The sequence below is a fragment of the Triticum urartu genome, chromosome 4A, assembly GCF_056163025.1.
Source record: "Triticum urartu cultivar PI428250 chromosome 4A, HENAU_Tu73, whole genome shotgun sequence".
Lineage (NCBI taxonomy): Eukaryota > Viridiplantae > Streptophyta > Magnoliopsida > Poales > Poaceae > Triticum > Triticum urartu.
Genome location: NC_141876.1, coordinates 600,520,081 through 600,531,477, shown reverse-complemented (window position 1 = coordinate 600,531,477; position 11,397 = coordinate 600,520,081). Strand labels below are relative to the sequence as shown.

At 42.1% G+C, this 11,397-nt stretch overlaps 2 protein-coding genes across 2 annotated transcripts; both read right to left on the bottom strand.

Annotated features, from left to right (window-relative positions):
- Positions 1–543: 543 nt before the first annotated feature.
- On the bottom strand, positions 544–3,881 carry LOC147977141 (uncharacterized). Its single transcript, XM_087519172.1, has 10 exons — positions 3,141–3,881; positions 3,027–3,047; positions 2,843–2,904; positions 2,666–2,749; positions 2,537–2,604; positions 2,098–2,426; positions 1,879–2,010; positions 1,645–1,793; positions 1,469–1,537; positions 544–977 (listed from the first exon to the last, which is right to left on the bottom strand). Exons 1-10 carry the CDS (start codon positions 3,879–3,881, stop codon positions 923–925), a joined length of 1,710 nt encoding a protein of 569 aa, XP_087375298.1. The 3' UTR covers positions 544–922.
- Positions 3,882–4,648: 767 nt separating this feature from the next.
- LOC147977140 (putative cysteine-rich receptor-like protein kinase 39) lies at positions 4,649–8,746 on the bottom strand. Its single transcript, XM_087519173.1, has 4 exons — positions 7,663–8,746; positions 7,321–7,576; positions 4,889–5,111; positions 4,649–4,797 (listed from the first exon to the last, which is right to left on the bottom strand). The coding sequence occupies exons 1-4, from the start codon at positions 7,852–7,854 to the stop codon at positions 4,650–4,652; spliced, it is 819 nt and encodes a 272-aa protein (XP_087375299.1). The 5' UTR covers positions 7,855–8,746; the 3' UTR covers position 4,649.
- Positions 8,747–11,397: the final 2,651 nt, after the last annotated feature.

Below are 11,397 nucleotides of genomic sequence, written 5' to 3'. Positions count from 1 at the left end.
AGCTTTCACCGGGTGTCAGCCGCCGTCAAATCGGTGCAACAGAGCGCCGCAACCAATTCAGGACGGACAGTAACAAGTCATGGCCATTAACAGAGCGTATCTGAGCTGCGGTAATGGAAAATAACACTGGTTCTCCATAGCTTCGTAGGAGTCTGCATTTTATTGCGACTGAATGAATTCCATGGCTGGAGATGAGAAATTGTCAGGTTTTAACTATCTGTGTGACGTGTACGTCTTTCAGTGTTATGAAGCAGGTAGGTAATAGATTTACAAAGTAGGCATGATTCTCATCAGGAGTACAGAGTTTGGGCTCCACATGTGAAATTTTTGCCTGAAACTTCCATAAATCCACATTGCAGGTACATATCCTGCCTCAAAGAAAATGTTCACCATTTCTTGATAGTGCTCTATTGCCTGGTGGAAATGAATTGGCCGTGCATGATGGAAGGCTGTTCCAGATATTTGGAGGACAGCAGCAGAAAAATACCCTGCCGTGTACCTCTGATAGATCCTTATCATGATCCTCCGTCTGAATTGACTTATAAGCAGGTACTTGTTGAACTATCATAATGTTTTGTTGCTGCCTGAATATCTAAGACATTTGAAATAGGAACACAAAGTAGACATCAATGCACGGTGTATGCTGCTTCTTTTGTTACTCTGTAGCTGTTTGAAAAAGCTTGTGTAGTTGACGCGCAACTTACAAATGCACTTAGTTGCAAATAAATAAATTGAAGCCTTTATGATTTATTAGAGCTAGGAGCTGTCTGCAGTTCCAAACCATTGTTGCTTGTACATTAGGTACTGCATGAAATGTATGATATCTCTGTTGGATTCCATCGAACAGTACCCTCTCCTAAACTTAGTAACTTACTCTGCTCATGAATTTTTGCTGTTGTCCTCTGCCACCAAATCATGATCTTCAGAGCAAAGGACAATCCATCATGGCTATTCCTTGCTGGCATCCGACCACCATCCTACACAAAGAAGTGTCTCCCTCATTACAAATTTCAGCTAAAATAAAATAATAACATGACATAAATATTAGAGAATAATAGAAAATATTATTTGGCTGTATTACTACAATATCAGCAAAGCTATTGACTTGTTGAGAATTTCGTCAAACAAAACATGAAGCTGTTTACCACACATATGTGCATAATTGTACTTCCCCCCATGCATGTACATGTAGAACAAGTGTGAACGCCAGATCTATGTATAGAATTAGGAATGAAGTGCTCTCCTTTGGCAGAGAATTTGTAGCAGCAGTAGACAATTGATCTACAGTCTGGAGTGTCCCAGTTCTTACTCAGGACATATATCTACCTCTAAAATGCTGTACATTGAACTAGACAGAATTACGCAGCTCAAATTTTGTTTCATTTCCACTCACACTGTTCAGCAACATAAGCACGGAAGTAGCAATTTCCCTACTAAGCTAAAGAAAGGACATGGAATTGCTCAATACCTTGTCGAGTCCTTTATGAATCCAAAAGCATAAACTTCACCCAGGTTAAAACGAATTATGTTCTCAAGACTGCAAGGTTAGAAAAATCAATTTTAAGAAGCTCAATCTAGACATATATACGACTAGTCTCATAAGTAGAAAATAGAGCTATGTGGCCGTTAAGGCAGAAGCAGTACTTGTAGCTACTGGAGTTCCATAGCCGAATAGTCCCATCAAGTGAACCTGTAATCAGCAACGGAAGCTCTGGGTGCAAATTAACGGCAGTGATACATCCAACATGCCCTTTTAGCTTATCAACACATTCACTAATCTCCAGGTTCCAGATCTGATTCAGCAAACAGTAGGTGTATATGGGTGACAGCTTCACAAGAGTGTATTCACCAAATAAAAATTGGGTGTCTGGAACATACCTGCACAGTCCCGTCTGTGGTGCCGAAGATCAGATGCTGTCCACCAGGGCGTGTGAAGTAATTAACACAGACCAGGCTTTCCACATGCCCATCCAATGTGATGCCATGGTCCTCGGAATTAACATCCCAGATCTATCAATTAGAAACACGTTCAGAATCAATGGGCCATATATAGTTACTAGTAAAATTAAGATAGGGGGAAACACAAAAGGAACTAACCATGGCACTGCCATCCGCAGAAGCACTGGCAAAACTACTGGGGTAATCTGGGTTAAACGTTATTTGAGTCACTCTGTTAGTGTGCCCCTGAAATGTTCGAGTACACTCCCAGTCCTTTTCCCAATCCCAAAGCTTAATCAGGTAATCATAATCAGATGATGATAGCACAAAGGGGTGTGTTGGATGCACAGCCAAACATGTGATAGAACCATCGTGACCAGGAAAGCTCCTGACACCTTTGTCTTCATGGTAATTATGCACGTGAATATACCCGTTGTCATCGCCAGCGACAACCCATTTCTTATGCGCGATAAATTTAGCTGCTTGAACTACAAGGTCAAATATGATTTCACGTAAATTTTTGTATGGTTAAGTGTAAACAACGAAATGTCAAGTCGTAAACAATCAAGTGAGATAAAATCAATGAAAGTATGCGTGCCTGGTTCATCTGTGGCTTCAAAGGAGGTCAACAATGTCTGTGAATCGGTAAAGCACAACTTTTGTTCAGTTCAAAATATGTTTTTGACATAATGGAAGATTTTGTTTCTCCGGCCTCCGCATTACTGATTCAAAAGTGAATGCTATTCGGTCACGTACCATTTTATGGTAGTTCCAAACACGAAGGTTACCCCCATGATGCGTTGTCATGATCCTGCATTATTTGAACATGAACAAATTCTGTCGTGTCATTCTGGTGCCCACCCACACCAAGATCAACGACCGAAACTAGAATGTGCACACTCACCATGGCTCCGATACATGCACATCTATGGACGACACTTGCTGAGTATTCGGCATGGCAATTATCTGCTTCAACATCCAAATCCAATTAAACTTAACACCAGGCATATATCGTCAGTGAATCCGCACTATGTGTGGGATTCACTAAAAAACAAACAAGCAGAAGGGAAATATAAAGGAAAAATCACCTCAATTGTTGATTGAGTTGGCTGCCGCGTCAACCCAAGGAAACCCACAGAAACGAATGAAGATGTTTGTTAAGCAGAAGATTTTTATACCGTATTTCATCTAATAAGGCTTACCTCAGACACGGTCCCTCCAGTTGGTGGATCATAAGTAACTGGCAGCACCACCTCTTGCACCTCATCTCTACCCATATCCTTGGCTTTCTTAAAGACGTAGTTGTACTCAGCGACAACCGAACCTTGGTCAATATCTATCAGGTCATGATCACCAACCGTGAAGCTATGCAATGTGAAATGCTCATCGTTGTCCAGTTGTGATTGTTGATGCTTGCGTGTTGTCACAGCGAGCGTGTAGGTGCACCTTGGTGGCACAACACCGCAGATAGGGAGCTTTGTCAAGTATCTCTTCTGGCTCTTGGTCAGTAGCATGAATGATATGTGATTATCCCCGTTGTTGTGTAGCTGCAGCAAGCAGGAGATGGACTTTTTTGGCTCGAAGGCAAAGAACAACTCCGGAGGGTGGACGCTGAGCTGTAATTGTGAAATCAACTTATGGCCAGCTAAACAGGTAGGAAATTGAGCTTGAAAAAAAAAACAGGTAGGAATGTATGGAAAATTGAAATCCATGTGTAGGATCCAAAACATACACGGTCGTATATGTGTGTCCGTGTATTGAATGATGATGTATACCTGATATAAAGAATATCCGGGACCAACTGTTGATTCTTGAACAACCGGAGATACCCCTTGAATCGTGCTCTCTAATGCATTTAAAAGATGAATTATGTGAGCTAAATTAGGCCTATTACATGGGTATGCATCCACACAAGCTTGTGCAATCTTGGCGCATATCTTCATTTGTGGGTTGTCCACCTTTAGCGATTTATCCCACTGCGAAGTTTAAACATACAACAAAGATGACATCGCATTGAAACATGAAACGGTATAATAGGAGTTGAAACTAATGCAAACTCAATATAGTATGTAATGACATTTGTTACGTCAGAAATTAACCTAGACAAACTAATTTAGTTTGTTCAAAGTTTATTCGCAAAATGCCACAAGAAGATAGTCCTCACTTCGAGCAAAAGTAATTGTCACATTATATTTGCTTTTTTGGGAAAGAACACATGTACTGTTTTAACTGGAGCACCCAACACATTATACTAGTGCTAATTCTGCCTTTTATTTACTTTCGGTCAAAATTACCTTTGTTGTTTGTTGTCGTCTTGTTTTTCAGGTTTCCATGGTGCGCTGTAATTGATTATTCCCTGTTTGTGTTATGACTTCTATCTGTATCATTTCTTCAGAAATACTAGCCGTAAGCGCTTTTTAATTCATGTGTTGTTTTTTTAGTTCATTCCACCCTTCTTCGTTCCACACATTTGGTGAGCGCATTGTGAATTATTTTCGTTATCAAGGGCATTATTTTAAATGTAACATTAGAACTTATGGCTGTTGATTTCCATATCTTGCTCAAAAGCCTCTAATTTAATTTAATCAGAAGTGGTAGCTTTTCAATGAAAACAAGTCATTTTTCTTATTGAAGTGAACTAGGATTGAGTATTTAACTATTTACGCAATAATAGCATGAAAATTGTAAAGGTCATGATTCAGCGAAATCAACTAGAATGATGAGATAAAATTCCTTACATCTTTCATATCATGGGTGTTATCCCCGAATAGTAGTTTTATTATTATTATGCCCAAACTGAATACGTCCGACTTAAATGACATTTCTCCAGTCTCTATCGTTTCTGGTGCCATGAATAACCTGTGTAACGACATAACAGTTAGAGCACTTTCAATGCACATTGGATAGATTTGGCATCATGAAATAAGAGTTCTGAAGAAGCTTAGCTTACTGTGCTCCATTAATAAATTTAGTTATAATTCTAGATTGTCCTTCATCGAAGCATCTAGATAAACCAAAGTCCATAAGTTTTGGCTCCATGTGAGCATCGAGCAGAACATTCTCTGGTTTGAGATCCAAATGAATTATGTTTTCCTTGTGAAGATAATTGATACCTTGACATATCCCCTTAATAATGTTGTAGCGGATCTGCCATTGGTCTACATGGGATTTCTCTGCGAAATAAGGAAAAATAGCATTCAAATAGTTAACATGTTTGCACAATTAAGATCACATTTAGGACACAACATCCTCATAGATTTTCCTACATTTCGCAGTTTGGGCGATAGATTGTCAAGGCAGAAATGTTTAATTAGGTTGTCTTTACTAAAACCTATTGCAAACCTTGAGTACTATATACCCACTTTTCTCTATTGATAGTATTTGTATGCTAAATAAGTTAGTTAGCCTCTATGTTCTATGCACTCTCCAATGTAAGAGTCATACTTTGAAGACACAATTAGTAACATTTTCAGGAAATGTACATCATATGACTACAAAAATAAGAACCAAGAAGGGAAGTTTGGCCCGAAGAGCCCACTCCTAGGGTTCCCCCCTCGCTCCACCGCCGCCGCCGGCCCCTTCCCCTCCCCTCCCGCGCCTCCGGCGGCCGGCCGCGCGCGCCACCCCGCGCCCCGCCTCCCTCCTCCCTCCTGGCTGCCCCCCGCGTCGCCTCCCCGAGCGAGGCGACCGGGGGCTCATCTCCCCGCCCCCCAGCGCCCCCCTCCCGTTCCCCGCCTCCCGCCGCCGCCGTCCGGCGCCACCGGGCCCTACCCGCGTGGTGTTGACGGCGGCGGCGGCCGTTCCTTCCCCGCGCGCGGTGCCACGGCTCGGGTGGTGCGTCCCGCGGCGGTGCTCCTCGGTCAGCGGTGATTCCGGCAGCGGCGGCTGCTCCTGGCGGCGCTACTCCGGGTGGCCTAGAGGCGCTGGCGCAGCCACTTGGCGGCGCGCTGGCGCGATGGATGGTGGCGGCGCCCTCCCGGCCCAGATCTGGGCCCTTTTGGGCCCCATCTGGGTCTGGGCGGGCCTGTCTCGGTCGCGCCTGCGGCGGCTCCGGCGGGGCCGGTGGTGGCGCGGCTCGTGCGGGGGGTGGTGGAGTCGGCGGCACGTCTACTGCAGCTCGGCGACGGGTGCTTCACGAGCCCCTTTTGGGCTAGGCTGGGCCTCGAGCGCCTGGTACGCTCCCCTTGCCGCGTCCGGTCGGTGACCACCGATGGCGGTGGAGGTTGTCTCCTCCGGCGTGGTTGCTCTCGCTGCCGTTCTTCGTTCCCGGCTACTCCCTCTCGCTCTCGTCGGTCTCGCTTCGATGACCACGGTGAGGCGGCGGTGATGATGGCAAGGCCGTGGTGGCGCACGTTCGTGGGTGGCTTGTCTGGTGGAGCGCGTCGGACCGTTCGGGGTTGTGGGTGTTGGCGGATGGGAGAAATCCGGGCCGGCTTGCCGGCACCGACGCGGTGACGCCCATGGGCGCCATCCTTCCTTCCTGAAGGGCGTCGGGTCTTCCCCTTCCCCACGCCCCTCCGCGTACCGGGGGAAACCCTAGGACCTGTCCGGGCAGCAGCAGCGTCGTCGTCGTGTTCCTTCCTGAAGGTGCTGCTTGGTATGCGGAGGTTCGAGGTGCCTGGAGCGAGGTGTGGTACATCTCCGGTGGGCGCAACGGTTTTGGGTTATCTTCGTTTTCGTCGATCCGATGCTGTTGACGTTATTTTCTCTCTTCTTTCTCTTTTGTTTCTTTTGGGCATGCTTGTGCTGTTTGCCCCAGCATTGAACTCTTGGTTGTATCGGGCGGTTGCTATATCAATATAGCGGGGCGAAAGCCTTTTTCTCAACAAAAATAGGAACCAAATCTTGAGCATGTTAGAGTATTCACACAAGTGGTTAGGGCTTCTTCCTGTGTAGGTAATTTGATTCGTGGGATTGGAACCATGAAGAACTTCTACTAAGGATTCCTTTGCACTCTATTTTGGAGGAAAAAAATTCCCATCCACTCAAACTTCTTGCTACAGTTCCATTATTTTTTTCCTGTGGTGTGTAAAGCACTTTGTAGTTTCATGTAGGCTTCAAGAGTGCATAACATTCCAATCACACGCTTTCTTATTCCTATCTTTTTGAAATGCTGCAACAAAAAGATGCTTTAATTCCTTTAAGAAATGACTTGTCTGACACCGCTACACGGTGAAGCTATTTGTTAGGGACTAAAATTATAGTTTGTAATGGTTGTATTCCTTTTCTAGGACATGATCAAATCTCATAATTTTAACTAAAAATCAAAGTTAGACTACAGCCTAAAGCATGCAATACTTCAGAAAATTAAATTCCGAACTTTAAAGTGTGATATCACTCCTTTAATGAGAACATAGGTAAATGAAACTGCAAGTTATCTACCTGTAAGATAGCGTTGAAGGCTTCCATTAGCTACATACTCAAAACAGAGAAACTTTTGTGGTACTTCTGCCATAATATATCTTCCATTGATTTCTGACAGTTCCTCTTGCGTATCTGAACAATAGCCAAGAAATCTTACTATATTGTTGTGCTTTGCCATCATTAGACTTTTAATCTCATCTGCAAATAGCTCATCAGAAAATCCCTGCAGTGAGGAAAGCTTCTTCACAGCAACATTCCTGTTTTGGAGAACTCCCTGTTTTATTCAAGGTATTTGTATGACATAAGCATCTCCTATATGAGAAAATGGACATTCGTGAGGCAATCAAGGACAAATCATACCAGGTAAACAACTCCAAACCTTCCATGGCCAATCTCTTGAGAGAAGTTTCTTGCTATGGATTTTATAAGTGCATATGTTAGCTTAGCCGGCTCTGCACTTGTGTTAATCAATATACTCTCCAAGGTCTCCAGTTCACTTGCTTGATGAGGCATGTCTACAACTACAATATAAATAGCACTCAGTAAAAACATGTACAGTAAAATTTAAAAAAAATACTGCAGTAGAGATAAAAGAAAGTTTAAACTTTAAAGTAGGCCAAGAACTGGCGTCAGGTGTTGGTTGGCACTAGTTTTTGATCATTGGGATTTTTGTATTAAAGATTGAGAAGATGAAGTGGAGAAGGCTGGACGTGCATAAGAAGTGGAACTATTGGTGGGAGCAGTATGGATTAGTAGTTGTTTTGTGCTGGTGAATCGGACAACCACGGATGAAGGAAGTGCATGGGCTGATAGAAAAAAAAGGGGCTCTGATATTTCTGATGATGTGGCTCCATGAGATTGCAGAAAAAAAATCTATTTAATGATTGCTAGTGGAGTTTGTCTATATAAGATATATAGATTTCTCATACTCACATAAGGTTACTTCCAACAAGGCATTTAATGATATCTAAAATTTCTCTAACATTGATCCACCTCACAAGAGATCTGGATCATCATCAGTACTAAACATAATATGTTGAGCTCATAAAAGGTTTATAAATTGCAAATTCTTTGATGGTTCTAAACCATATAATGCTCTTATACGGAAATGAAAATATAGACGGTATTTTTCAGATAAAAAAGAAGAATAACCTTACCTCTTCTTTCCACTGGTGAATCAATTTCAATAGTTTCTACACTGTTCAACTGACTAACTATGTCCATCATTGTAGGCCTTTTACGCGGGTCAGTCTCCATGCACTTTATTGCAATCTCAATACAAGTCCTCACTTGTTTGCAATCTCCTTCAAGTGATGGATACATCGGTACCTCTTGTAACCTTTTGCACCAGTTTTGGTGCACCTTCAAAAATGAAACATAGAGTACATACCCGTACATGTATGTTAATAGGTTGCTATATATATCCAGACCAATTACATCAAGGAATTTCTTAAGAATACAAGAGATCTGTTTGTAGTAACAAAAAAAGTTTTCTGAATTTCCTCACAATTTTGGAAAATGGTGTTTATGATTTTTCTCTTTGTTAACGGAGTGAAGCTCGCGCTAAAAAAAGTGCTTTTATCACATTGATTTTTATTTTGATGGCTCTGCTATTTCCCCCATCTATAATCTGCCCAGCCACCTCGCTCATCCATGTGTGCAGTGGCGGTGCTAGATATTAAAAACTGTGATGTCAACCTTACCCATTCACGCTTGCATGTTTTAATGTGATGAGTATGACAAAAACTGTGTGTTTTGCATAGTTTATGATGTCAGTTGACATCACAAATAGTGTGTATCGTCACCACAGCAAGCATGCATGAACTTCGGTCTTAGGAGGAGCTCTTTAGATGTAATTATCTACAAAGTTGAGACACTTATTTTCGGACGGAGGGAGTAGTAGACTTGCTTACAGTGGACAAGGTGATTCAATCCAATCCTCAAACGAGAGAAGAAAGTTAGGCTATGGCGGTCTATTCACCATCCGGTTTCTCAAACCAAACGCCCACTAATGAATAAGCCAGCACTTGAGTAGAAAATAGCATTATCATATGGTCTTTTTCCAAAATTAACTTTGTGAAATTGTTTGAAACGGAGAGCCAACCATATGTTGGGTAGTTAATGGGGTGGTTGTATCCCTAGCCGACTAAGGATAAAACATGTTGGATGTCATGTGTGTATTACCAAGTCGGATCAACCTTTCAATGGTTGGTAGGAACGCGGTGTATGTGTACCCCTCCATAGCGGGAGGCATATATGGGGTGGAAGAACTACAACGAACTCTTAGCAGGGGCCAAAGGACAATGCAACTTTTAAATGCTCAATCAAGCTAGTATAACAAGCAGCTTTGGAGCCAAGAAATAAAGCAGACTTCACAGATTTATAGTGCTCTTGTTCACACCTAATTAAAATACAACTTTAGCAAAAGCAATGGTGGCATTTTTCCCCATAAGTAAAGATTTTGGTGCCGTTTAGTTTTGGTGGCAATGATATCACACAATTATCATAAAAAACGAAAAAATAGGAAAATAATTACATAATAAATCTGGATAAATGAAGATGGATTAAACTGCATATCTCGCTAGTGGTGGACCAACATAGACTATAATATTTAGAGGAAAGAAAAATATCATGAATATCATTGTGTAAGCAATTCTTAAGTATTAGAGTTGTATATGAAATACTAATTCCTACCACACAATTGTGCACAAAGTAGCTTCTTTTCCAGAGAAAAAAAAAGGGGGGGGGGGGGGGGGGGGGGGGGACAAAGGTAAGTAGAGTAGAAAATAATTGAAGGGGCATGTTTTAGAAGTTGCCTTTCCCCGGCCCTAAACTTGAGAGCAAAATTTTAGCAGCCTATATCCAAAAGGAATTCTGGAGTTGAGGTTGAACTAATGACATTTTGGACTAAAACTTTCTGGTGACATACATTAAAAATGGTTTAATATTAATGTAAATCTAAACTTATTCTTACATGCTCAATACATTCCAGGTCGTCCATGTCACCAATGTTTGAGTAGTCGAAAATTTCAGCCACCGTCTTTTTTTATTATAACACCCAAGCTAAATATGTCATACTTAAATGAGATTACTTGCTTGGTTATGAATTCTGGTGGCAAGTATCCACTGCAAGCGAGCATAATGACAAGGTGAGCACAAATAATCAGTATTGTTTAGTTAAGAGAAAAATGTTTATTCAGATGAAAATAATAATCTTACAGCGTGCCTAGAGGAAATAGGGTCATCTTGGTGTTTTCTTCGCCGACTAGCCTTGATAAACCAAAGTCCGCGATTTTGGGTACCATTTCCTCGTCTAGCAATATGTTGTCTGGCTTTAGATCCAAATGTGTTACATGAACTTCATGAAGGTATTTTAAACCCTCGCAGATCCCCTTTATTATTTTGAACCGTGAGGACCAATCTAGTCCAGCATGCTTCACTGCAAGAGCAGTATATAGGAAGTATTTTGAGAATGCAATTTTGGTTGTAGATTTATATCAATCAGATGTAAAATAAGTCAAAGAGCTAAAGAACATACATTTGTAGAGATGGACATACCAGAAATAAACCTACCGAGGCCTCCGTTGGGCACAAACTCGAGGCAGAGTGCCCTGTGTATCTCAAATGCACGTACTGTTTTCCCTTCATGGAGTACAAGTACTTGCTCTTCTTCATTGCAGAAGCCAACTAATTTCACAATATTTTGATGATTCAGCCTCTTAAGGTGCTCAAATTCAGTTTTAAATTGCTTTTCGTCAATCCCTGACATGAAACGGAGCATCTTCACGGCAATCACTTGTCCATCTTTTTGCACCCCCTATTTCACCAACATTTAGAATTACTTAATTAATAATCTCTCATGAAATCCGTTTCCTCAAAACCCAATGTTAATTCTCCTAATCCAAACAACCACTTAAACTCGTTATAGGGGCCTTTAGAGGCGTTTTAAAGTGCCTTACATAATCTACCGTGTTGTAGTGTTTTCCTCTCGCTCGAAGGGGGCGACAACGATGTCTGCTTGCGCGGCAACCTCGGGTAATACATGTGCACTGACGCGTCCGCCATGCCTTGAAATGCGATGCGGTGGCAGTTCCA

Coding starts and splice junctions, on each gene's coding strand:
- LOC147977141 (XM_087519172.1), bottom strand. CDS start 3,881: ATGAAGATATGCGCCAAGATTGCACAAGCTTGTGTGGATGCATACCCA. Junction 3,048..3,140: donor CTGGAGGGACCGTGTCTGAG/GTAAGCCTTATT, acceptor TTGACGCGGCAG/CCAACTCAATCAACAATTGA. Junction 2,011..2,097: donor CTGCGGATGGCAGTGCCATG/GTTAGTTCCTTT, acceptor TCTAATTGATAG/ATCTGGGATGTTAATTCCGA.
- LOC147977140 (XM_087519173.1), bottom strand. CDS start 7,854: ATGTTTTTACTGAGTGCTATTTATATTGTAGTTGTAGACATGCCTCAT. Junction 7,577..7,662: donor GGTTTGGAGTTGTTTACCTG/GTATGATTTGTC, acceptor TGAATAAAACAG/GGAGTTCTCCAAAACAGGAA. Junction 4,798..4,888: donor AAATTTATTAATGGAGCACA/GTAAGCTAAGCT, acceptor GTCGTTACACAG/GTTATTCATGGCACCAGAAA.